The sequence below is a fragment of the Rhinatrema bivittatum genome, chromosome 10, assembly GCF_901001135.1.
Source record: "Rhinatrema bivittatum chromosome 10, aRhiBiv1.1, whole genome shotgun sequence".
In the NCBI taxonomy this organism is placed as follows: domain Eukaryota; kingdom Metazoa; phylum Chordata; class Amphibia; order Gymnophiona; family Rhinatrematidae; genus Rhinatrema; species Rhinatrema bivittatum.
The window spans coordinates 63,009,458-63,037,447 of record NC_042624.1 but is presented as its reverse complement, the minus strand read 5'-3'; the positions used below and the strand labels follow the sequence as shown (position 1 = coordinate 63,037,447).

General features: G+C 42.5%; 1 protein-coding gene across 10 annotated transcripts in view; it reads right to left on the bottom strand.

The window, feature by feature from the left end:
- Window positions 1–27,990, bottom strand: part of CACNA1E (calcium voltage-gated channel subunit alpha1 E) — a 735,423-nt gene that overhangs the window by 345,418 nt on the left and 362,015 nt on the right. For all 10 annotated transcript variants that reach the window (XR_003858904.1, XR_003858905.1, XM_029617785.1 and 7 more), the window contains exons 6-8: window positions 10,618–10,721; window positions 5,935–6,087; window positions 5,271–5,452 (exon numbers count right to left, since the gene is read on the bottom strand). Coding sequence is in view for 8 of the 10 variants with exons in the window: in XM_029617785.1 (XP_029473645.1) it covers window positions 5,271–5,452; window positions 5,935–6,087; window positions 10,618–10,721 (439 nt within the window). In the remaining 2 variants the exon portion in view is untranslated. The remainder of the gene's footprint in view (window positions 1–5,270; window positions 5,453–5,934; window positions 6,088–10,617; window positions 10,722–27,990) is intronic.

Here is a 27,990-nt window from a genome sequence, read left to right as displayed (position 1 = left end):
CACTGTATGCAAATCTTTTTCATGCATATTCTTTGTCCATATCCTGAAACCATAACTGTTTGTGGCTCTTGAGGACCTGAGTTGGCAACCCCTTGTACAGATGGCCTACTTACGGATGGAAGGAGCAGAGTGGCAGAAGACATTATTAAATGTTGGTGAATTGCCTTTGTTGAAATACATTCTTGTGCTTATTTGAATTTTCTCAAATGTGCAGGATTGTTTACTGTATTTTCTACCTCATCCTTAAGTAAAGTCTTTGCGAACAATCAATATTTATATGACAGAATAGTTATTGAATACTGTGAAGATAAAATGAAGTATTATCCTTACCAAAAAGCCCACAGTGTACACATCCTTGAAACCCTGAGATTTGTGCTGACTTTAACATTTTTTTGTGAACACGGAGGCATTCGAATCCTGCCACCTAAACCAGAGCTACATATTAAGCCACAAACGTGTGCATGAAATCTGAGCTTGTTCACATACTGAAACAGGGGAACCTAAAAGAAACAGATTAGTGCACACCTCAGAGATTTGCTGAGGGTCTTTAGCGTGTGAACGTAGTAAGGAGAAAAAGATGAGGTAACCACCTTTAATCTTATAACTACTTCCAGGAAAAAAAAAAAGCTGTTGTAAAATATTCTCTTTTATTGCTTTCATGCTATGCAGAAGGAGATAACTACTTCTATGAGAGGAATGTTAACTGGTACCCCACTGAGTTGCCTGATTTGAACTTGGATTAAAAATTCTCTCATAACAACTATTTTCAAGCTGAGCTGGACTGGCAGCAGTGGGCAACAGTCTGAAGTAGAAAATCATTTTTAGTGTGCATCCATCCATCCATCTTCTCTCCTGCCCACCAGTCCCTGGGTTCTAGGTATTTGCCCATTTCCTTCTGGCTTACTCAGTCCTGTATTACCACTAAGTAAAATGCTCATCTCAAGGGATTATGAACTTCAATTGAAAAACACTTTGATGAAATTAGAACCATAAACTATAAATTAGGAAGCAGTATCCGGGATGAGCTTCCTAAGCCTGCTCCCAGGTCTTTGCTTTATTTATAGGACTTACAGTCTTATACAAGACAATTTTCAAAGTCATTAACGACTAAGACTACTACTACTATTTATCATTTTTGGGCCCAATATTTAGTGCTATTCAGCTATGTAAGTTATGCTTCTGAATTTCCCATAAGAAATTGCTACTTATCCAGATAAGTTAAATCCAGCTAAGTCAGACCTCCTCTAAGGCAGATAAGTCTGAATATTGGCACTTATCCGGTTAAGATAACCAGATAAGCAGCCTCACCCCAATCTGCCCATTGTCAACCCCCAAGATATCCGGCTATCTATTTAACTGGATAAATATTTATTTGGCTAAGTAGCGCTAAATATCAGCCTCTATAATTCTGAACATTGTCCTCCCTCAATGTGACTATTCCATGGGCTGGGGAGTGGGAAAGCTACCTGCGTAACTGTACTCGGATATTCAGTGGCATTTATCTGCTTAAGTATGCTGCTGTATACCTGGATAATGTTATCCAGATAATTTTAGGGCAGGTACTTTTTCAACCAAACTTTCCTGGCTCACTTTACTTCAAACAGTTAAAATTTAACTACGCCCCTTGAACATCTCCATCACCACCTATTTTTATCCAGCTAAAGTTTCTGTGGGCAATAACTGAGTTACCCGGACAACATTTAGCCTGAGGGGAGGACATTTTCAATTCTCAGTTTTTGTCTAGGTAACGCCATAAATCACCCAGATATAGCCTTTGAATATATCGATTTCTGTATTTTTAGATGCATTGAGAAAATGCATTCCCGATGGGGGGGGAGGGGCAGGTGTGTGTTTAGGTTGGAGAAGGAAGATCAGGAGCATAGATTGCATTTTCAAATCTTTGCACGTACTCTTCCAGCAAACCTCTACGCGTGCAAAAAGCAGGTTCAAATGTACACGGGTACTTTATACTTTCAGCAAGCTTCAAAGCAAAACTGTGCATGTATTTATACTTTGAAAGTTAGTGCAAAGTCTGTGGGTTAAAGGTACCTGCTGACTTTGTCCCAATGTGGACAGTTTGAAAATTACTCTCCACCCCCAATGAATCGCTGGGCAATAAAAAGCCAATGCATTCTCTTACTCTGCCCCACCCCATCAGTCGTGCACATACTGTGATAAGAGGAGGTTGCCTCCTGGCTCCATGTCATGAGGACTGATCCAGTCCTGGTCCCTGCATGCAACAGGGTAAAACCAGGACTGGATTAGTCTGTTTCTTAAGATATCGAGCCAGATGGCAACCCTAGTGATAAGAGAACCATCCTTATTCTGAAATATCACTGAATAGCCACAGTTGAAGGGAATATAGGGTGACAAAGGAAAGAAGTAACTATGATGCTTTATTTAGTACAGCTATATGGAAAACTTGTTGAGGATATGTAACATGAGGTAGCCCTGTAAATATAAAAACAAAAGAGGTGTCCGATTCCTGTCAGAATTTTAACTATACAGTTGCCCGACTTTCCTTGTCAAGCATGTAGTTCTCCATGGGACTCCCTACTAAGGAGGGTGACCTAGTATCTAGGTCAAGGCAGTGTAGATTAGAGGCATGTACCCTCTTGGCCACTTCACTCCCACTGGTGGATGCTGTAGTGGTTTATTACTGCTTGCATCTAAGCAAGTGACCGCCGTCCTAGTGCTGTGTGGATTTTTTTTTTTTAGTTTGCATTTGAGAGAGTAGGAGCTGTTTCTTTCAGTTTCCTCAACTTTGTAAAGTAAAGGCCCAAAGCCCTGGCTGCAGAGCGTTAGAAATTAAAGAGATTAATTTACAACTCACAAATAGTGGTTGATAAAGTAACAATGTGATTTTTTTGAGTAGTTTACTCTTTAAGTGATTTTAGTTGGGAGGAAGCTTTCTATTTGCCCTTCCTATCCAGAGAGAGGAATAAAGAAGAGAATGTTTTTTTTTTTTGGTCATCTTCATGTCTTTTAGTCCAAGAGATTCCCTTGGCAATCCGACAATTGGTGGAAGAAGGAGCGGATACTCAGGTGGTACGACACTCAGAAGATGTGATGAGGAATGGAGCTCAACCACAGCAAATAGCTAAGGCATTGCCTAACAGGTACAAGAGAAGGAGAGGAGAAAGCTTGGAGAATTCAAGAGCAAGCAAAAGATCCTGAGCATTTCAAGGGGAGTTCTTAAGGAAAGGCGTATGCATTCCTGTTTACCTAGGGAAGCTTCACATTCCATCTAAAGATAAAACAGAGACCCTAAGAGATAGATCAAGGAATCAAGATTTACTACTTTTAAGGTGCCATAAAGATTTTATCAGTGAGTCTCATATCATGTGCAATCCTGTTCATGTAAAAAAAACAAAAAAAAAACTATCCCCATAAAGTTTATCTTGGAACACCAGCCTAGCATCCATGCTTGCTTGTTGCACTCAGAAGATAAGTAGTATAGAATACCCATAGGGGTATTCTATACTATGGGAAGGATACACCTTCCCCCCTATGGGAAGGTGTATCCTTCCCATAGGGGGGAAGGATACACCTTGAAGGTGTATCCTTCCCCCCTATGGAAGGCAAGAAAGGCAGTGACACAGACTTATCAGGGGTTGAGGACCAAGCCAGGAACCTTCTTCTCTGAAATCCTGAGAGGAAACATACATTCAAATCAACACTCATCAACTTACATCATATGGCAGCAGTAACTGCAGCAGGAATAGCTTTCAACAATAGTATCAAAAACACCTGCACCCAGCCGCCTTTTCTCTCTCTCTGTGATCCTTCATGCTAAGGCAATTTTGTAAGACTCCATCAGTATGAAAGTCCTTTTAGAACTCAGTTATATTCCCAAAACACAGTGCACTATGCCTTCTGCAGCTTCCCAGCAACTCCTACTCTCTATCCTGCTTCCTGCAACAGGCATTAAAAAAAAAAGCTATCAGCTTCACCCTGCAGATAATTAACTAGGCTACAGCTGGTTTCTACACTATAAAATACATTTCTGGTTATCCTAGAACTAACACACACACACACACTTCTCTTTCTCACCCTATTACACTCTTGCCACAAAAGATCTCATGATGCTGTCACAATCCATACTAACCAGCAGTAATTATTCTCAGCAATAATTTTTCCCAGGAACTGTTGATTTCTGTTTACTGCTGGATGGCAGAAGTGGGGGTAAGGAGTGAGGAGAAAAGGGACATTGACTTAAAGACCAGTATGAAATGGAAAGCAATTAATATACTCAAAAGTTTTCCTGGCAGGGGCAATGGAACCAAAGCTGCCAGGTTTTCGATTTTTTAGCTAGCAAGAGCAAAGTAAAAAAGTGCTACTGGGTTCTCAAGGTCTGCCAGCTTGGAAAGAAGCACGTGGCTGTGTCCGTTTCTACTCTCCCTATGGCAATTTGAGCCATGTGACTCGGGAATTTCGGGGTAGCACAGTTTCCTTTCGTCAGATACTCTAAAAGAAAGTAATTATTTGATGTAGCATGAAACAATTACCAGTGAGCGACTGACTTGGCCTGACCAAGTGCCACAGAATGCTCTACCAGCTGCTCAAATGCTTTTAATCCTCAGGGAGCCTGGCAAACTCGCAGTCACTTGTATGACTTCCAAATTATGGAGTAGCTGTGTTCTTACTAAAGCTTTAGCAAACCTACCACAATGTTCCACCATTTAACTAAGCGGCTATCAAATCAACCTGGATCTTGCGTGAAGCTTTCCATGGCTCTTCCACAGATAACTTGGCCTCAGCAGAAGCCGGCTGGGAAAGTCTGAAGAGGCATTGCTTCGGGCTCGCTTCCTAGCAAGGGTTTGTAGAAGGGAGGTGGTGGTGGCACGTTGCATACCGAATACGTTCTACAGTGTGTGTCAGTGCAGCTTTTCACTTTTTGTAACGTATTCACACCTGTGCGATGTGAATACAAAGAAAATAAAATTTGCTGAAGCAGAGGAGACATGGCTACTTCAGAATAACACATTTTCTAGGGATGCAAAGAGGGGCAGGAGCGATCCTCAGTCATAATGGCACTAGCTGAGTCAAGGTCAGGGCAACTCAAAATATCACATTTAAGAAAAAGACCTGGAATCTACTGTATCAGATCTACATCAGAAATGTATGCATCTACATTGAATTCAGAAATAGGGTTTCAGATTACAAAGTCTCCAGATCTCATCTAAGGTAGACCCTAGGAGATCTAGAAGTCTCCCTTCTTTTCTCCCACAGGCAACTCCCCTCCCACCATGACACTGGACGTTACTCACATTGTACAGCACTGTGGTCCACCCCTCCATAGTGATGCACTGGAAGACTGTCAGCACAGCGTAGAAGATGTTATCAAACTGGGTGATCCCATCATTAGGACCAATCCAGTCCCTGCAGTGATACCCCACTGGGCATCTTGGCACTCCACATGGGTGAGGTGGGTCAAATTCTTCAAATTCACCTGCAGTCATGGAAAAGAAAGGCAGCAAATGAACAGAAATTAAAAGGGCAGTAGTCAACTACCCTTCAGCAGTGCCTTGCCAATGCCAATGGAACCCCAAGAGGGATAACCTCCTTATATCAATGTCTTGCCAGCACCGACTCTAACAGCGAAGCTTCATCATGAGAACAGTTTGGCAATGCCACCAATGTGAGTACCCACAACAGAAATCCCTATCAGCTGAAATCCAAAAGCATTCCAGCAGAGTGAGCAGCTTCAATCAACAAGCTTTGTAATGCTAGTCAGGACTTCAAAATAGAATAACCTCCTCACCGCCAGTTCACATCCAGTGGGGTGCACTTACACTAGCTAGAGAGCTTGCAATGAGAGATTCTCCAGAGGAGAGGAATACAAATATTTTTGAAACATTGTGCAAGCTTTTAAATCTTCTTTCCAGTGTCCATCCAACCCTAAGGTAAAGTACAAGGTTGCAGTATTCCTACCTGAATTGTTTTTATAGCAAGCTTTGTGCAGCTTGCCGCTGTAGAATTCTAGGCCGATGATGGCAAACATAAGGATAGCAAAAAAGAGCAGGAGGCCAATCTGGAGAAGAGGCACCATGGCTTTCATGATGGATTTTAACACAATCTGTAAACCTGCAAGAAAAGAATGTTATAGAACAGACACAAACAGCACCCAGTCATATGCTTTGGGGGAAGAACTCTATAACGCTGATCTCAACATATTTTTAGGGTGTACTGTCCAACTTTTCCCATTTGAAAAGAATACTAAAGTAGGTGAATTTTCAAAAATGAACACACATAAAAATTAGCCTATACATGCACAAGAAACCTTTACTCACACATTCTGTACATAAGATATGCCATACTAGATCAGACCAAGGGTCCATCAAGCCCAGTATCCTGTTTCCAACAGTGATCAATCCAAATCACAACTCACAAGTACCTGGCAAGTACCCAAATATTAAATAGATCCCAAGCTAATATTGCTTATTAATTAATAGCAGTTTATGGATTTTTCCTATAGGAACTTAACCAAACCTTTTTCAAACCCAGTTACACTAACTGCTGTAATCATATCCTCTGGCAATGAATTCCAGAGCTTAATTATACATTGAGTGAAAAAGAATTTTCTCCAATTTGTTTTAAATGAGCTACTTGCTAACTTCATGGAGTGACCCCCTAGTTCTTTTATTGTCTGAAAGAGTAAATAACTGATTTATAGTCACCTGTTCAAGTTCTTTCATGATTTTGTTTACCTCTTTCATATCCTCCTTCCCCCCCCCCCCCCGCCCCGCCCCGCAGCCATCTCTTCTCCAAGCTGAATAGCCCTAACTTCTTTAGTCTTTCCTCATAGGGGAGCTGTTCCATCCATCCATCTGTTCCGTTTTCATCCATCCATTTTGGTCGCCCTTCTCTGCACTTTCTCCAGTGCAACTATATCCTTTTTGAGATGCGGTGACCAGAATCGCACACAGAATTCAAGGTGCGGTCTCACCATGGAGCGATACAGAGGCATTTTATAAAAGTGGAAAATACGTGTGTATGTTCACTTTTGTGCGCATATATACATGCGTAAAGAAAGGGGAGGTCTATGGTGTTCCAAGGCTTGTGTGCATAAGTTGCTATTTTAAAAGACACTTGTGCATGTAAATATTTGCCAAATTACTTGCATATTTTTACACCTGCTAATTATCTGGCACAAGCAATATTTAATGTGTTTATTGTGTACTATTGACTGGGTGGGAAGTCTGTGGGGATTTCAGGCTAAAGAACCAGAAGAGTCTTGATGACTTGGAGGAGGACTGGGTGAACTGATTGACTAATTGGTAAAACTTGGTAATTCCTTGATGCGCGCATGTTTACTTTTGTGTGTAACATATACTCGCAAATATTTTTTAAATAGGTAGAAGAAATATGGGCATTCAATGCATTGCTATTTCTTGTTTCAATACACTGCATGTATTTGCGCTTAAGTCTACAAATGCACATATGTTGAGGAGTAAAGATATATATATTTTATATAATGCATGTACACATCGCAGGTTATAAAATACTATGGTTAAACTATGCATGACTATATACACGTGTATATGCCACCATGCACATTTGTTTGAAAGTTATCCTCAAAGTGTTCATTTAAGTTTTAAAAAAGAACAGGGTCATTCATCAAAATGCGTTATGGTGTTAACACACACAATAACGCGAGCGTTATCATAACACATGGCGCAAATGCAAATTTTTGGAAGGGGTGGGACTGGGGAGGGGTTTGGGTGGGATTAATTAAAATGAGGGGCAATATTGTACAGTGCGATAGCATAATGCATGCTATTGCACGGTTTTAACGCCGGAAATAACTACACCTTTATTTCCTGGCATTAAGCTGTGTGATATGCCCGAAACGGCCATAACGCAATTCACGTTAAAGACTGCATTTCGGCCATTTCTGGGCTGGAGAGGGAGAGGAGAGGAGTGGAGGAGAGAGAGAGAGAGAGAGAGAGAGAGAGAGAGCGAAAGCGAGAAAGCCTGCCTCTGGGGTGATCTTCACATTATTCAACTATTTATATGACTATAGGAGGGCCAGCTAATAGCTTGAGGTGAGGTGCTAGTGGTGGTTTAGGGGCCAGCTTTTCATGCAGAGTGAGACGTACAAACAGCACAGTACACCTCGGTGAAGATTTAACGTCATTTGGAGTGAGGAAAGTCTCACAAAGATGAGATTTCTACTATGTTCTCTCGCCCTAGCTTGATGGAGTCCATCAAGTTAGGGCGAGAGAACATAGTAGAAATCTCATCTTTGTGAGACTTTCCTCACTCCAAATGACGTTAAATCTTCACTGAAGTGTACTGTGCTGTTCGTATGTCTCACTCTGCATGTAAAACTGGCCCCTAAACCCTAAACCACCACCAGCATCTCACCCTGAGCTATTAGTTGTCCTCCTATAAATAGTTGACTACAATGAGGGCCTTATAAATAGGTTCTCTCCCTTCGCTCTCTCTCTCTTTCAGCACTTCGTGAGCTGTGAATTAGAAGTATTGCAGAGTGCAAAACGTTTACTGCCCCACACGATACTACCTATGCGAAGTGCTATGTTACCGCACGGTGCAGTAATTCTAAACATTACTCTAAACACACCCCTTTCTCTTACCGCAGGCATTATGCTTATGATATAATAGCATTTTGATGAATCTAGAGGGAAGTTAGTTAAATTTCCCACTAATGATCAGAGATCAATTGGCAATACTGCCAATTACAATGAGAGAAAGCTTAACCCATGACTTTGGGGCTACTTTGTCTAGAGTGACAGGATATTCTGCCCTTTGTAGTCCTGGTTTTCTAAAATGTTTGAGACACTTGCTTTTCAACACATATCTCAATATAGTCTGGTAACTTTATTCTACTTGGAAAAAACAAATATTACCGGGCATTGGTGATTAGAGACCAGGATTTAGCTCAACAATTCATTAGTGTCCTTGTACAGGGAATCTTGATGAGGGATTTCTCTTCCTGGTAGGGTTATTCCCTTCATTACTTTTGCTAAAAGTAATTTAGCTTAAAGACACTGTAACATTTCAAAGCACCAAGAAGGCTGGGAAGGGGTTCCCCTTGGAGTTTTGATGAGCAGGATAGGGATGGAGGGTTTCTCCGTGGAATCTTGCCCTTTCAGTGATTTGAAATGATGTGGAAGGGGAGGTAAGATAGGTAGGGTGTCAGTAAAACTATTTCTAGGAAGTTGGCAACCCTGCCACACCTTCAGGAACCTTCCACCTGCCTCCCCCTTCCTCAAAATCTATATCTGCCCCCGGTGGAGTGGAGAATGGGGGGATGGCAGGTTCGTATATTTGTGGCACAGTCTCCCCAACTCAGACACCCCCTATACCCTCTTGCTGTTTCTCCATTTCACTCCCTTTTCTCACCCCTTTCCTTCCACCTTCTCTCTTTTCCCTTCTTTTCTCACTCCTCACCCACCTCAATCACACTCTCTTCCCATTCTTGCCTCACTCATAAGTAAACTCCATCCACATCTCACTCACACACCATTCTTTTTACCCCCTCTTCTCACCCACATTCCCTTTCCCTCCTCACCCCTTCTCCCCAGTCATTCACATTCCTTCCCTCATCCCCTCCACTCATTCACACCCCTTCCTTCCCCTCCTCACCCCCTTTCTATGAACCCTCTCCCCTCTCACTCATCCCGTTATATCTCCTCTCTCATCTCACTTACTGCTCCCTCCACCAAATAGGTTTTCCTCACCTGCTGACAGGGGTTGGTGACCCTCCAGCAATACAGCCTTAACCATCTTGCGAATCTTCCTCTGACTCGGTAACATAGTAATGACAGCAGAAAAAGACCAAATGATCCATCTAGTCTTCCCAGCAATTTGTTTATGTTAGTAACTGCCACTCCTTCCAGATTACCCCCATGTATTCTGTTAAGGGTAGTAACTGCCGCTCCATTCAGGGTACCCCCATGCCTTCTGTTAGGGAACCCCCATGCTTTCTATTAAGAATAACACTCTCTAAGCCTTCTCTGCACCTGTGGCTTGCTTCTTGTGCAGTATCATGTAGGTGCCCCCCCTGACGATGCCCTGGTTGAGCAGAATCCTACACTGATAGCATGCCAGTCAAGAAGGTTCTACACAGAAGACCCTAACTATATTGCTGCACCGCCCGGATTCCAGCAGCTTAAGCCAGCAGTGGAAGATTTACTTTTTCAGTCTGCTCTGATGCTCTATCTGGGCCATGTAAGACTGGATGCTTTTTGTTATGGGAAAATAGGAAAGCCAGAAAAAAGGCCAGGGCAGGCTGGATCACTCCTAACCAGTCTGGTTTTCTAGAATATGTATGTGTGTGGGATATATTTGCATGGACTAGATTGATATGTATAGATATAACTAAAAAAAAATTAATTGTAGAGTTCCTAAAACACCCAAATGGTTGGAGGATACTGAGGACAGGTTTAGAAACCAATACTCACGTGATTACCCCAGGTGTTTCTAGTTATTACCAACATATGAATTGAAGCATTAAAAAACGGAAGCTTTATATGAGAGATGGAACCTTCCCAATGGCCTAATGAAATATGAAAATAAACTTAAGGGCTAAAAATATTAATATAGTAAGATATGGTATGTTCACTACAAAGAAAATGAATAGGTGCTTACTGGGAATCCCCGAGACAAGCTTCAGAGGCCTCAGCACACGGACTGCTCTTAGGGTCCGTAGGTCCACATGGGTGTTGAAGTGAGTTCCAGCTGTGGCAAGGATACTACAACAAAACAAAAGCAAAGTTATTATAGTTCTTCTAAATTCCGCTCTTCATTGGGAAACATGGCACCTAGGGCAAGGGTTGCTGTTGATATCTCTCTCCTTGGCTGGCTGTGTAGCTTCTGTGGTCACTCTCACACTGGGGTAAGCTGGGCCGCTATTAGCCAGCCTGGGGAGCATGTATGCACATTCAGAGGCAGGGAGGAGGATACAGAAGGGGGCTGGATGGTGCATGGTTTGCCCATGTCTCCCCTTCCTGCCCCTTGTCTCCTTCACAAATACAGACCTTTGTCTCCATTCTAATAAAGTTTAACTTGGACATTTCTTGGCGTCTAATCCACATATTTGCCTAAACGGCTTTCTTAGATAGCCTACCCTCCTGCTTTATTGGTCCATGTCTCCTTCCCCCCCAGCTTGGCGCTCCAGGCAGATGACTGTCTGTCAATCCTATTCAAAGGGATCTAGCTGCTAAAATAAGTTCCAGATGAAAATCTCTTCCTCCCCCACAGAAAGGCAAATTTTAAAAGCCCTGTGCATTCCAAAACCGGGAGATATGTGCACAAGTTGGGCCAGCGTGCGCTAAGTGGATTTTATGAGCCACCCGTGGATGCCTGTATTTCCCGTTATGCGCATAAGTGAAAAGATTCTAAAAAGGGGCAGGGTGTGGGTGTGGACTGTGCGGGTCATGGGCCTATCAGGGAAGGCCAAGAGATGTGCACATAAATATTATATATTGTATATTATTTAAGAATGTCGGTATATAAAAATTAAAAATAAAAATAAATATTAAATAAATATTTACACGCACAGGTGCGTGCCGGCGTCCCCTGCCACATAACTTTACTACTGCTATGGATGGGGTGTAAGTAATAAAACAAATCAATATTGGCTAGTCAGTGGGGTTTTAAGGGTTGGGGTTAACGGGGGGAAGGGTGGCTATTAAAATAGTGGGGGTTTGGAAGTCCTATCCCTTAATTGGGCTAACTGGGAACGAACTGGAACAATGTAAATCGGCAGGCGTCCCTTATAAAATTCCCCCACTTATGCGGTAGAAGCAGCATTTGTGTGCACATGCGGGCATCCATTTAAAATTGTGTGCACTTGTATGCGCAGCCAGGCTATTTTATAATATGCACGCATGTACGTGCGTATGTTATATAATGGTCGCATCTCTGGACATGAGCTGGCACACACACACTTGCGCCCGCGCACCTGTTTAAAAGTTACTCTCAGAGTGGCTAAATCCAGCCAAGGTCGGGGGAAACATGTGACAGGATAGCACCAATTTCAGTGCTCGCCAGCTTAGTTCAACACCCAGCCCTGAGTGTCAACTGTGCAGGCCTAAATCTAGGCAACCAGACTTTGGATAATTTTAAACCACAGCCCAGCCCACTGAGAACTAATCCACATCCAATTGTGTTTACAAATCGCTATGCCAACATACGCCCAAAGTGATGTTCAAAATCCAAAATCTGGGCTAAGTGGGGCACTCGGCTCCATCTGAAAATCTACCCCATAATGTATATATTTATTTTAAAACTTACATTGCACAATTTTTTCAACATTGTTGTACCATGTGGATTACAATTTAAAACATTTAATAATCATTTTATGGTTAGACAATTTACACATGCAAAACTATAACATCAGCGAAAATGAAACGCCATTCTGTTCATCATGGCCCAAGGTACAAGATATTCCTTAGCTTCTCCTCAGTCAACTCTCCTTCGGAAGGCTTCATTAAACAAAAGAGCTGTAAGCCCTTACGCAACTGTAACACATCGGATTCTAGTCTATTTAATTCTGTAAGGTGGTGTTGCTGTTCCATTCACAGGGGGTAATTCTCATAGCCACTTGGGCACAAAATATGGGTTTATGCACGTGAACGGCTTGAGTTTCATGCACGTAAACCGATTCCAGGGAGCAGCGTTCTGGGAGGGAGGGGAGTTGGGAGTTACGTGCATGCTTTTGATTTTAAAACATAGGCGTGTAAATTAACCCGCACGAGTTACGCCCTGCAAAGTACAGGTGTAACTTTACCCAGGTTAGTTTGTGCACACTCTCAAGGATAATTTTCAGAGTGAACGCCTGCGCGAGGCTTTGAATATTGCCATAACTGATGCACTCTGGCAATGCATAAGTTATGTGGGTTGTTATAATATTACCTTATCAGTACCTAATAACTATTATCCAGTTCACAGAGCTTGCCTGGGGAAGATGAGTGAAGAAAAAGGAAGAGGAAAGATCCTGAAAATGCCATGCAGGATATAAATGAGCCACTTTGCTTCAGAGCCGAATATACATTTATGCATATACCATACTACAATTTAGGTTCACAGCACCACACAATTAAAGTACATCTCACTGAGGTGCAGTTAATGGTTTTTGGGTTTGTTTGTTTTTTTGCAAGAAGTGCTTTGAGAAGCAAATTTTGCACCTAGTTTTACTAGGTATTTATTTTATTCATATTTGATATTCCATTTGATTTTTCTAAAACTCAAAAGCATAACACAAGATGACTATGCACTAATAATTAACTGCTTTACATAATTTTACACTGCAGTAACTAATTTTTAAATACTATTTTGCAACCAGAAATATGTGAATAATTTTACCATCTGTGAAGGGCATTGTTTATTTATTTTATTTAAACCATTTCTATACCGTCTTTAACAATACAGGATTGACCATAATGGTTTACAATAATTTCAAAAAATAAACAAAAATTATAAATATGCTATAAAAATAAAATAAAATATAAATAAAACAGAACAAATAAAATGGTAAAATAATATAAAATCAGGAGAGAAATACAGTTTATTCCCTATACTTGTATAGTACTATAATCTATATTCCCTGTACTTAAAATACCAAAAATCAAGAACCAGCCAGAAAAATCAAAGAATACAAAAGACCTAAATAAGAGATATCTAGAGTAATTTCAGATGTTGAACTGTAAATTTTTTTTTTTTTTTTTTGGCAAAATCATTTTTATTAAAGAGTAACACAAGGATAATCAAAACCAGACTTTGGGGAAGAAAAACACAGTATGCGTCAAAAGTAACCCCATTGTTCACCACAAAAACGATCCCCCAACATAGTAAAGACAACTGTCTCACCCCCCCACCGTGTACTCTCCTTTTGAGGTCCTATGGACCAAAATATACAGAGTATACTCAAACCATAACCCACCACCCAGTCACATCACAGACATCCACAGACATTCCGCACACTACTCATAACCCCCTCCCCCTACCCTACCCTGGGAGAAATCCCCTCCTTAACAAACATTATCAAACATTTGCAGAGAAAGATATTGCAAAGGCCCCAACCAAGTTCGGTCCCCATCATAACATACACTGATCTCTGATTAATTGGCAAAGCACAAGACATTGCTAAAGGTCCAATCATTTCCAAGAAGGATGATATCCGGTGGCAGTTAGAGTAGTTTGAAGGTCTGATGGCAAAAGGTCATAACAAGTAGACCAGCACGCCTGGTAGATCGAGTCCTGTGCCCTCTCATTATTCAGGGCGACCAGCCGCTCCATTTGCATTGTACATGCCAATCGTCCAAACCAGGCCCACAAATTGGGTGGCGCATCCGGTGTTATCCAGTCAGCTAAGATCGTTCGGCATGCCAACAATATTGCAGTGTGGCCAAATCTATCCAAGGACAATTTATAACAAGAGAGAGCACCCCTTAATCCAGAAAGAAGTAACTTGCCTGTCCACCCAATAGAGGAGCCTGTACATTGAGCAACTACTACAGGCACTTTTGTCCAAAAGGCTCTCAAAGCAGCGCAAGCAAACAACCTATGCGCCGGAGTACCTGTCACTTGATGACATTTAATACATTTAGGGGAAGATGCCCTCCCTATCCGGCAGCGGCGAATGTCATCGCAAAAAATATGGTGCAAAATCTTGAATTGTAACTCTTGAAGAGAGAGGTCCGGTAGGCTTTTAGGCATAAGCTGGAAACATGAAAGCACGTATGGAGTAGAGATATCCATGTCCCACGCCTCTGTCCAATACCTGGCTAAAGAGGCCACATGCGGCACAGAGCGATATGATCTACCGAACTTACACCAGCCTTTGATGTAGTTACACTTTATGGCCCTATCAAAGAAACGTTGTGTGAAAGCTGACTCCTTATGAAAGGACTCCTCAGTCCAGTGAAATGATTGGAGATAATGGCGGGTCTGCAAGTACGCATAGAAATGTTTACCTGGTAAGTCATAATCTTTAGCCAAAGATGCGAAATCGCGCACTGTTGGTGAGTCATTATCATAAAAGTGGAAAATGAACGCCAAACCTTTCTGTAACCAGGCATCAAAAAGAAAATGGTTGAGGCGGCCTGGAGGAAAATCCACGCTACCCATCAAGGGCATAAAGAGAGAAGGAAGTCCAGCCACTCCCCCTCGTGACTGTATCCAACGCCAAGCCTGACGACATGGCTGTACCAAGCTGCGAGGGATAGTTAAGGTCCAATAAGCCCCAGGGCTGGCCTGGATCAGATACAGAGGAGACCAAGGGGCTACCATGCTAATAACCAGACCATCCTCACAATACGCGTACTTATCAAGAAGCCATTCCCCCACATATCAAAGTTGGCAGGCAGCATTATATAACCGGACGTCCGGCAGGCCAAGACCCCCCCTCCCCTTTCTGAGACATCAACACCTGATAGCGTAACCTCAATCTCCTCCCCGCCCAAAGGAATTTTTGGAAAGAAGACTGCAACCACCGTGTATCCCTGTTATTATTCAATGCTTTAATGTCTTTCACTCCATCGCAGGACTGACTATTAATTTTTCCAAATCGGAAGCGCTTGCCCTTGACCCTGGAGTGCAACAACACTGGCCGGGAGGGTTCCCGTTTATGTGGGCTCAGAGCAAAATGAAATACTTGGGGGTTTGGATCTCTTGGGATCCTCAGGATCTTTATGCCATGAATATAAAAAACACATTAGCAGAATTGGATGCTCAACTCAAAGCTTGGTGCTCTTTACCCCTTTCTCTCTTTGGCAGAAGTGCCCTCCTTAAGATGGTGCTTATGCCCAAACTGCTTTACAAATTTCATATGTTACCCTGCTGGCTTACAATCCGTAAGTTCACCTAAGATCCCCAGGAGATGGGTAAAAAACACATGTTGATATACATTAGGAGCATAGATGTTACATAAGGCCACTCTTTGCTGGTTACACATTCCCTGAACTATGACATATCGACCCTCAGGGTCTTGCCATACTCTTTCTGATTGAAAAGGCAGTTGTTTATGAATTAGTATAGCCACTCCTCGTTTACGGGACGAGTATGAAGAGAAGAAACACTGCCCCACCCATTCTCTCTGTAACTTAGCAGTTCGCTCGCTGACAAGAGTGTCTCCTGAAGAAACACCACCTGCGACCCCATGCGTTTGAAAGCCATTAATAGTTTCTTCCGTTTGATAGGAGAGTGTATGCCATCTACGTTAAGAGATGTGCATTTTACCATGGCCATACCAGGGAGTACTTAGAGAGCCTCACCAGGGAGATGCGTCAAAGTAATTATGAGAGTAAGGGGTCCCGGGGCTCCCCAGCCTAAGCCACCGGGATCATAGGAAAAAAACTTTGAAAAATAGAGGCCATTAACCATAAAGAACTGCCTTAATATCCTCTTGAGAGGGATGTCACCCAGGGTTCCCACCCCCCCGCCCACACCCCAACCCCAACAAACTGAACTTCTCACCCCACATACATGCACACCAAACAGACCACAGCCATAGCAGTCCACATACCCACAACACCCTCAACACATTCACCTGCCCCAAGAGGCTCAGAGCCACTCCCCCCCCCCCCCCTCCACTTCCTGGAGCAATGGAGAGAGGAGCCCCCCTCTAGGTGCCCCACACCCCCCCCCCCGAAACAGCCACAGAACATTTACAAACAAACAAGCTAAGTAAACAACACTTTAAGCGCAATATGGAGCCTCGTGGTCCCCCAGGTGAAAGGACCCCGACACTCCAGCTTCACTGCAATGCTCAGGCATTAGGACAAGTCAGGCCCTAACACTTCCCAATGACAAGACTTGAAATTCGTCTCTTCAGTCAGCAAGTGCAGGGAAAGATCCATGAGACAAGAGTCAGATTCGCCAACAGACCACCTCCTCGACGAGAATAAAGAAGGCACCTCTACTATGACTAGCTGTTATTCTCCCCCCGCAGCGGGCAGGGTAGCGATAAACTTGTCTGCAGCATCCCGAGAGGTGAAGAGGAGAACTTTGTTATCATGAAAGACACACAGCTTGGCTGGATAAAGTAGCCCGAACTTGATGCCCCTCTTATGTAGCTCAGTACACGCCGGAGACATACTTTTCCGCTGCGCCGTCGTCGCCACTGAGAAATCATTAAAGAGAAGTATCTTATGGCCCTGGAATTCCAAGGAAGCCTGCTGCTTGAAAGCCCGCATAATCTGTGTTTTGTGTGTCCAGTTCAGAATTTTCACTAGCACCGGTCTGGGTCTGACCGCTCCTTCTCATAATATTCCAATTCGGTGTACCCGTTCACAAACCAGCGGTACTGCTGAAAACTCCAGACCCAACTGCCCCGGTAACCAAGCTTCCACAAATTCAGATAACCCGCTGTCTTTGACGGACTCTGGAATCCCAATGATATGGATGTTGTTCCTCCGACTTCTATCTTCTAAATCCTCAATTTTCGCCAACAAATCCCGTTGGGTGGCTTGTAGCTCTTCTACCTTGCGCTCCGACTCGCCCAATCGGTCTCCATGGTCTGACAGGACATGCTCCGCTTCATCCAATCGTTTCGTCTGACCCTCCAGCGCGGATTTGATATCGTCCATGGAGGCCTGTATTTTAGTGAGGCGAAGGTCTAGGGCTGCGGTGACACTTTGAGAGATTTGAAGAAGAGCGTCTGCAGACAGCGAGTCTAAATTGGGACAGGTGAAGAATATTGTGGGTGTCAAGGTAATCCGTAAGTTGGGCATTAACCACCTTTTCCATGATTTTAGCTATAAATGGCAGGTTAGAGATGGGACGGTAGTTGGAAGGGTCCTTGGGGTCAAGGGTGGGTTTTTTGAGGAGGGGTTTGACCACAGCGTGTTTTAGAGCGTCAGGGACTTTGCCAAAGGAGATGGAGCAGTTAATTAATTATGTTTGCTAATGGTTTGGCGATGATATATAGAATGGACAGCAGTGCTTTAGTAGGGATAGTGTCAGATGGGTGGATTGCTGGTTTGATTTTTTTTAGAATAAATTCAATTTCCTTGGAGGAGGTGAGATCAAGGGAATCGAGGGTAGCGTTGGCAGTTTTTGGGAGTGGGTTTATGGGGATGGGGGTCGTGGAGAAACGGCTAAGGATGTTTGCTATTTTGTTGTGAAAAAAGAGGGCGAGTTCTTCACTTTTAGTATCTTCATCGGTGACGAGGTGGGGGACAGATTTAGTGAGGTTTGCGACGTAGGAAAATAGAACTTTGGCATTAAATTTGTATTCGTGTATTTTGTTGGAATAGTGGTCACGTTTGGTTTTAAGGGTTGAGAGTCTGTAGTTGTGGAGGGCGGATTTGTAAGTGGAAGTGTGCTGAGGGTTGGGGTCTTTGCACCATGTTCTCTCTTTCAGTCTGAGTTCATTTTTCATTCTTTTTAGCTCTGGCATATACCAAGGCTTTTTGGTGTTTTGGACTTGGTGTAGATCTTTGCTAGAAAGGGGACATATTTCATTGGCAATTTTGTTGGTAAGGTTATTCCATTCAGCGAGTGCTGTATCAGGAGAGGAGAGATCTAGATCATTGAGAGAGTCAGCGAGGGCGGAAATTAGATCCTCTGAGGAGCAGGGTTTCCTGAAAATGATGGTGTTAGTGTGTAGTAGTGGAGTGTAAAGAGAGGAGTGCATGTATCAAAGAGTGGTCTGACCATGGTACTGATGTACAGGAGGGTGGAGTAGGTGAATGAATGCACGAGTTAACAAATAATGTTAAATAATGTTAAGTTAAAAGCTGTGAGATAAATATCAAAGGGGTTTGTCCAGTTGGCTTTTAGATTTAGCTGGACAAAATCCATGATTTGAATATTTTTCCCCATTCTAGACTTTACATTTTATCCAAATAATTCAATACCTGCACAAACTTTAGCCTGGAATATTCAGTAGAATTATCTGGTTAAAGTTATCCCAGCAACTTTACCAGGATAACTTTTCCATTCACTAGCACACTGAATATTGGCCTGGGTATTAATAAAGTTGTTAGAAAAGGGCATTGGGCACCAGGAGGTACCAATAAATAAAGACGTTTTCTGTTCCTGTTCAGACTGCGTGGTTGACTTTCCCCGGGATGGGGGCCAGCATGTAACATGACACCAGTAGGCCAAGAACCCTTCCATTTTAAGTCAATAAAGTAGTCTGAATACATGAGGGTTTGCAACCAAACTCCAGAAAGTGACTGCAGACTTCCAGAACCCTACAAGAACCAGCACTGAAATCTGTGACCTCACTCCATTTCATGTATTTGTTTTCTTGCCTGGCCTTATACAAAAAAGCACCAAGAACAGGGTACAAAAAATGTTTAAAAAAATACATTACAAATAACATTGATATGATAAAACAATACAGACAATCTAAAGACCACAACAGTGCCAGCCATCCCCGAACTCCCTCCTTCTTGTTGAAACTTGGGTTCTTTGCAGTTTGTGAAAACTTGCATTGGACTACCAGAATAATGTCACAGAAATAATGCTGCGTATTCGCTTGCAAGCCCACATAGGCCCCCTTGGTCTCAGCAGCTGATACACGACATTTCTGTATAATTTTCATTTTAGCCCAGTAAAATGCATCCTGCCGGGAAAACTGGAATTGATATAAGGTGAATTTTACTGCTCACGCAGTCTTGAATTACAGCAAAACAGGCAGAGGTCAATATTTAAACTGCTTGTCCAGCTAACATTTGGAGTTAGCTGGACAGAACACTGCATTTAAAAATGTCACCCTGTTCACTGGTTAAAATTTAGCCAGATAGAACGAGGCAGTGCGGGGGGCATTGCTAACATTCCCCTGGATAATACCGGTATTCAGGACTCACTGGATAAAGTTATCCAGCTGGTTGGAAAAATTGCTGTCCTAATGTTGGCCGGATAATTAGGAAAACTTGGGAGCCGACTCCCCATGCCCTAACCTCCCCTCTCCCCCTCCACCCCTGGATTCCCGATGTTTATGAAAAGGTATTGGCCAAATCCCCCATCCCTACCTCCTAAACCCACAAAAATGGACCCCCCCTGGGCTGAACACTAAGTACGATAGAGCCGACCACTTCCGGCCCATTAAAAGACCAATCCCCGCTCAGAACCGAGGACCTTTAACTCAAGAAAGCTTACCCGGTTAACTTTAGCTAGTTAACTTTCCAAATTCTGAATGGGGATTGGTCTCTTTCACCTGGGGTGAAGTGCATTAATGAATGCTAATGAGCCAGGAGCTCATTAGCATTCTATCCTACTTAGCCCTTGAACAGGGAAGATACCCAGCTAATTTATTCTCAACAAGTTATCTTTAGGAAATTATTCAGCTGATTTTTTTTCCTAAATCTAGTCAGTTAAAATTTAATAGACTAGATTTCCTGGGTCTGTGTTCCCCTGCTAAAACTTAGCTGATTAATGCTGAACATCAGGTACTAACCAGCTGAATCCTCTTTAAAAAAACAAACAAAAAAAAAAACCCCATTCAGTGATGCCTCTCTCCCACCAGGGAATAAATGCCACCCTGCTACCTTCCCTTTCCTTTGCTGTGGTGGTCTCCTTCTCTCCTTCACGCTATTTCCAATATTTAAAAAAAATGGTCACGGAGGCATCCCAACCCCACACTTCACACCTCCCTTTAAAATAGCAATTCCCCTGCCAGGTGGGAATCCTCCTGCCTCCCAGAAAAGGAAAAAATATCCCCCTGCAGCAGTAGCCACCCCTTTCCTTCCCTCCCTCCACCCTTCTAAAAAAAATGAAAAAAATGTCTCCGTGTGCTTCTCCTTTCCTCCCTCCCCTCATTTAAAAATAAAGAGAATATCTTTGTAGGTTGAGGACCCCTTGCTTCCCTCCCTCCACCTGTTTAACATTGAATTGCCCCTCACACCCCCCCCCCCCCGGTGGCAATCATCTTCTCTTCCTGCCTCCATTCCTTACTACTGTCAAATAAGGATGTGAATCGGGTGCCCGATTGTTTGCGCTTTCGGGTTCGTCTGGCCACGGGAAAATCTTGTTTTCCCGCAGATCGGCTTTTTTTTTTTTTTTTTTTGTGAAAAATCGTGTTTCGGTGTAATTTCAGGGTAAAAATATTTGTTTCGCTTTTTAACTGATGTATAACGAATTGAGAAATATTGTACGATATTTCAATTCGTTATAAAAACGATTCACATCCCCACTGTCAAACATCCCATCTCCCCCTGAAAAGGACAGTCACTTTATGGGAGTTTCTCTCCCCTTTTTCTTTTGGATAGAAGGCAGAAGGAATCCCAGCGTCACTCGCCCTTTCAGAGGGAGGTGGAATCCCTACTTTGAGAGCAGTAAGGAAGGGAGGCAGGGAGAGAAAAGGGTCACCACACCAGGGGGGGGAGGGGGTAAAATGTTTTCAGTTTTAAACAGGTGGAAGGAAGGAAGCAAGGGGACTTTGCAGGCGGGGACTTTTTTTTTTCATTTTTAAACGGGCAAAGAAATGGAAGGAAAGTGGGTCACCACAGGGACTCTTTTTCCTTTTTATTAGAAAGGCGGAGGGAGGAAAGAAAAGGGGGTCCCCATCAGGTGGGGGCCTTTTGTAAATATTTTGAATGGAGGTGGGAACCATGGTTTTGAAATTTAAAGAGCTGGAGGAAGAGAGGAAACAGCTTGGGTTCTGTGGGGCATTCCCTTTTAATTTTAATAAAAAAGCCAAAGGAAGAATCACTGGACAAAATTTGGACTTAGTATTGACTATTGCAGCCTTTAAATTTGTCCTGACAAGTTGGGTGGCTAGTGCTGAAAATCAGCGCTAGCCACCTAACTTTCTGAACTCACCCTAACACCATCCCTAGGTCTCCCAGAATTTGCCTGGGAAAATTCAGCTTCCTAATAAAACCTAGGGGGCTAGATTTAACCAATCAGGATGGGCAATTTTCAAAGTCTTTGATCTAGCTGATGAAGTCCTTACCTAGCCAGCTAGATCCCTTTGAATATTATCCCCTTAGTGCAACCCAGTGGGGTCGAGAAATCAGTATCCATTCAGCATCCCGGGTTTTGTCTTCAATATATAAAAGCTCGTTGAGCATCGAAATTACATGGATAACGCTATCCAGGGAAGTTTAGCAGAGTATATGCTGCAGGAGACTTACCTGGTCCTGCTGAATATCCTGATCAAAGTTAGTCATTTAATTTTAACCGACTAACTTCCCCCTTCACCAAAACCACTGAATACTGACCTCACAGAGCCTACAGCTTTCTTTTATTAACTAAAGTTGCTTTGCTAGCTCCTGCAGATTGTCAGTTTCCTGATTAGTCCGAGGGAAAGTCTCTGGCTCTCTGTGGGATGAATTTAATCTCCCTTTGACGCAGTTGAGAAGAGGCAGCACGCAGAAAGATAGCCATGTCCCCCCCAGGTAGTTATTGACACAGCCCAGAGTTAATGCTCTTTCTTTAGACCTACTTCAACATAGTCTTTTATACCTCAAGCTGTCATCTGATCCCAGAAATACAACAGCTCTCTGAGAAAAGAAAAATGACATTGACAAGCAACAATGGGGAAAGAGAATGGTCTAATATTGCCAGGCTGCAATGATGAAACTGTCTGCAGGGGAGAGCAGGGGGAGGGGGAGTGGGGGTGCAGAGACACTTTTCACAGGATTCCTGTACCCTGACTGCTTTCAAGCAGCACACCGCCTGAACCTCAGGGACAAGAAGTGGCTGAGCTCACCAAGCTCTGCTGCAGCAAATTGTGTCACCCAGCTCTTTTTGTTGCAAGGATCTCTAGAAGAACTGAGCAAGCTCTGCCCAGCACTGGCGTGGTCACGGCGTCTTTAAATTCTACTGTAGCAGACCTTGCTGGGCTCACCCAAACACACAGTAAAACCTCAGCCATGACGGCTCACTTCCTGGTATTAAAAAAAAAACATCGACACACATGGCCAGAAACTGCCCTCGCATTTTCAGGCAGGCTCTCACAGATACATGTCTGTACGCGCGCACACGCACTAACACTAACACGTATTCAGGCTCGCTCCCCTCACAGACTGTAATAAGCAGCAACTTTCTTTTCTTTGATGTGAGATCAGCACACTGCACGCTGCAAATGTCCAGCGTGAGTGCCTGCGGAAGGCGAGGAATGATAAAAAGGCAAGGCAGAAAGCCAGAACACAAGACAGAAAGGAGAAAGAACTGAACTAGGACAGGGAATGGGGGAGGAGGACCAGGGAAAGGTACAATCGGGAGAGATGAGTAACGTAGCAGCACAAATAGTAACACCAGGATAAAGACCAATTGGTCCAGCCTTTCTGCTCAGTTGTCCCAGGCCGTACTGCTAGGAATATATTCCAGCAGTCAGGGAGGTTGGGGTACATTTATTCAAAAGGGAGGGTTTTTTTGGCCTGCTGGGCTGCCTCTAGAGGCAGCGGGGGTCTGCCAAGACCCCTGGAGGGGGTTTTTACACTTTAGAGGGAGGAGGTTAGGGCCAATGCCGGTCTTTAAATTTTGAGCAAGAGCATCAAGATGTGCCTTACTGTCCCGTCACTCAGAAGAAAAGTTAGCTAGATCTTTTGATTTGTAACAACTTTTCGGGAATTAATGCAGCTTGCATTTTTTAATTTTGGTAGGCCCTGTTAATTCATTTGCATTGAAGTACCTAGGCATGAGCTGTTTTGTATGTGATTTGTAAAATTTATGCATACAAATCATCTTAACAAGGGTGTATTTTGGCACAAAATAATGCACAATGTCATGCAATATAGCTATATTGAATGATATAGAGTGTTTTTTGCATGTTATACCCATATTGTAGCTTAGTAAATGACCCCACTAAGTTTGTACCTGAAGCCATTTTCACAATATGTGGATACCTTTTTGAGACCTATGGAACCATCAAGTTTGTCTTACATAAGGGACTCATCACAGTTTTTGCACATTTTATCTTCCATCAATGATGATGTGATAGCCTGTTATTTGGTGAGTTCTTGATGTTACCTCCTTGTACACTTCAGTATTACAAGAAGAGGCATTAGATGTTATAGAGCAGTTGCTGGATAATCATGAACGATCTGTGCAGGTTCCTACTGAATTTATTAGCAAGGACTACACTTACAACACATTTTTTTTCTCTTTGATAATCAACTATATGAAAAGATCTCTGGAACTGCGATGGGTGCGGTGCTACTTTTGCACCTTCTTTTGCCAATTTATTTATGGTTGAATTTAAGAAACGCTGGGTATATTCCTCCAAGTATTCATCGTTGATTACTCTATGGAAATGTTTATGGATGCCGTGTTCCTTTTGTGGACTGATTCCGTATCTTTGTTGCAATATTTTGTGACTTGATTGAAGCAGTGCAATCCAAATATCCAAATTTTCATTTTGATTTTGTAGCTATTTCTTTTTTGGATGTTTGAATCATGAAATCATCAAGTGGATTTTTGACCACCTTGTTTAGAAAATCACTGACAGAAATACTAGCTTGCATTACTCGAGTTTCCATCCACAACATCTGCGGCAGAATTCACCTTTTTCACAATTTCTTCGGTGTCGCCGTTTATGATCTTGGTTGCCAGAGTTTAAATTGCAGGCACATACCCTTGCTGATCGTTTTATTCAGTGAAGGTATCCAGTACCAGGATATATGCACACACTTTACACTGATCGAAAGAGGTCATTGCAGCCTTATGAGAGAAGTAAATCCAACCTTAAAGGAATTATTTGTCCACTTTGATTTTCAAAACTTTCAGGATGTATAACTCTAATTCGGAAACACCGGAATATGTTCTCTCTACATGAATGTCATAGAAGACCGATCTATTCAGCATATCACAGGAACAGAAACTGAGAGACTTATTGGTTCCTTCTATGTTTAAAGAGAGAACATTATCTGATCATATTGAGAGAAGATAACATAGTAGCTGTGGTCACTGTGTGTACTCCATCATGACACAGCCTTCAATGTTCCTTAACCCTACTGATGGTCATCAGTATATTTTGAAACATATTAGTAACTGTGAGTCTTCCTTTGTAGTGTATGTGCTTGTTTGTCCCTGCAGATTAGAATAAGTGGAGAAAATTATGAGAAAATTAAAATTCCAATTAGAATACAAGAGCTGTATTTCTCACCAACAACTTGAAGTGCCAGTCATTCAACATTGTACATAGAAACATAGAAAGGACGGCAGAAGAAGACCAAATGGTCCATCTAGTCTGCCCAGCAAGCTTTCACTCCCCCCCCCCCCCCCCCATACTTATCTGTTACTCTTGTCCCTTGTAAGTGACTTTTTTGTTCTATTTCCCTTCCACCCCTGCCATCGATCTATTTCCCTTCCACCCCCGCCATCGATGTAGTTAGCAGTGCTGGAAGTGCATCTAAGTGAAGTATCTAGCTAATTGTTTAGGGGTAGTAACCGCCGTCATAGCAAGCTACTCCCACGCATGTTTATCCAGCTTTTCAACATTGTTTCTTTCATTTATAGTGCTGTGTCACTGATGTGATACCCCTCAATTTGAGGGGGGAACCATGGAATTCAGCTAATGCGGCACAAACAGTGGATCATTCACCTAGATACCTTACAACCAAAGGGATTAAATGTGGCAATCGAGTGGAGTCATTTTTTATGAAGGACTCTTTATGAAAGAATTTGCATTGTTTGTCCTCAATGATTGATAAAGGCTTCTAGCCTTATGATTTGTCAGTTGAATTAGCTATTTAGAATAGCCAGTGTACTAGATGAAACTCTTAGTATTGATTGGTTCTAGTCATCAGATGTTCTCCTCTGATTCGTTATTCTCTAAGTCTGTAAGTTAAAGGCCTGCAAATATTTCCTTTTGACCTAATTTTTATATATTCCTTTTTTATATAGACTTTAATAGTTAATATTTTAGGTAAATCATGTAATCTTCTTCTATTTCTTACTTTGAAGCCTGCTGACTTCTAGAAGAAGTCCTAGTTTCCTCTGTCCAACTGACTTTTCACCTTTATTATCTATTATCTAAGGGCCTGATTTTCAAAAAACAATTACATGCTTAAAATTGTGTTGTACACATGTAAATACACTTTACTTGAGTAAATGGCTTTTGAAAATTGCTACGCTAGTGTGTTGCATTTACGTAATTCCTTTGAAAATTACCTCCTACGTTTCCTGTTACTTTTCTGTTCTATGAGATAAGGAAGAGGAGAAAGACCAGTTTTCTTAAGGCAGATGGTGGTTGAGATAGTAATCACAAGCTGAACTTTTAATTAGCCAAAGGCTGGGAAACTGTCAGAAGTATACGTCAGTGGTCATCAACTCATCGAAGATGGATATTTGTAACTGTGAAAACAACTGTTGGTCTTCCAAAGTGCTGAATGTGTGACTTTTGTAAGTAACCTGTTTCAAATCCTGGTCATCAGAAGCACCAGCTATCAGTTAGCAAGTAAAACTCTACTGAATTGGGAAAAATTTCAATATCTTGCATGAAAAATGCTACTATGATGTCACGGCAAGATTTCCGCTGATTGATTTGGAAAAGTATAAGCAACTAGGAGACAGCTGCTGGCAGAACTCACTTTGAACACTTACTCATTCTTGAAAGAACGTCCAGTTCATTTACACACAATCAGCTGTGCATAACTGCAGTAATAAGTTACTGTAATACCAGTGCAATTACAGATTCATAGCACGAGTGAAAGAATAACAGTAATGCACATACAAAGGCTACAGTATCCGGAATAGCAGCCTTTTCATCACACGACGCAGAGAGAGAGAGAGAGAGAGACCCACATGAGAGAACTTCAGGACATTTGGGAAGAGATAGACGGCCGCTGGCAATTCCATTTCCAGCTTGTAGGTGAGAAATTTCCATGAAGGGTGGGATTTGTAAATGTTAGTTTTCTATTTTAAAACAGCTTATCACACATTTAAAAGGCAGTCACAAGTAGGGTTACAGAATACCCAAAATTACTTAAGCTTTTCAGGGATGTGTGTGATTTTAAACTGAGAGACGCTGAGAATTTTGTTTGAATTGTTGTTGTGGCCAGCGATAATGTTTTTAAATCAAACTGGAAATACTGAAAATTTGTCATAAAGATGTGTGAAGATATATCTTGACTGCCATTATAAAATATATTTTGTTTATTGTTAGGAAGCTTTATTAATAAAATGTGGTTGAATTCCTATTTTTTGTGCTCAACAGTGTGATTACTTTTGTGGTATTTGGTGTAGGGTGGGGCCCTGAGATAAACAAGGTGAGGTTTATTAGCGTAGTCTTACACCAAATTAGCTGAGGGAAGGAGATTTGAGGGTGTATTTAAGACCATTCATCAGGGTTTCTTCCCTAGTAGTGTATAAGTGTAAGGGAATTTTAAACCTCTTGCACTTGTCCACATAGATTCAAGATGGCCATTGAGGCAAAAGACAAGCAGACGAAGGTCGCGGAGAAATTGTTCTTCAACCAACCCTAATGCGACACCTAAATAGCACCAAAACATGGCCATGTCAGTGTTTTCTTTGGCAAGATAAGTAACATTATTGCTGCTTTTTCAGATTACATCAATAAGTAAACTGTTGAGGTCTAAAGGCGAAACTTGAGTATTTTTTTTAACACTGGACATTACTGTACACTGTAAACTTACATCAAGAGATTTCATGAACATTAACGGCTAAAGAATCTATTTTAAAAGCAGTGTACAGCCATCCATGTGCGCACGGTTCCCAGTGCATCCATATGGACACCAATTTTATAACATGTGCGTGCTGGCCGGCGCAACTTACTACTGCTCAAAGGCACAGGTAAGTTGAAAAACAAAAAAAATTAGGATAGGTAGGGTGGGTTTAGGGGTCGGAGAGGAGAAGGGAAAAGGGAGGAAGGTCAGATAGGGGGATAGGGAAGTTTGCTCCAGTAGGGAACTGGGCAAAGGCCCGATCACATCGCCGCACTCCCCCCCCCCCCCCCCCCCCCCTGTGCGTGAGTAGGCACTCGTGTGCATGCCAATACAAAATCAGGTGCACATGTTCTTGCGGGTATCGGATTTTATAATATGCGTGCTTGTTATAAAATCCATGCGTACATGTGCGCGCGCCAGGAACTGCTTGCACATTGAC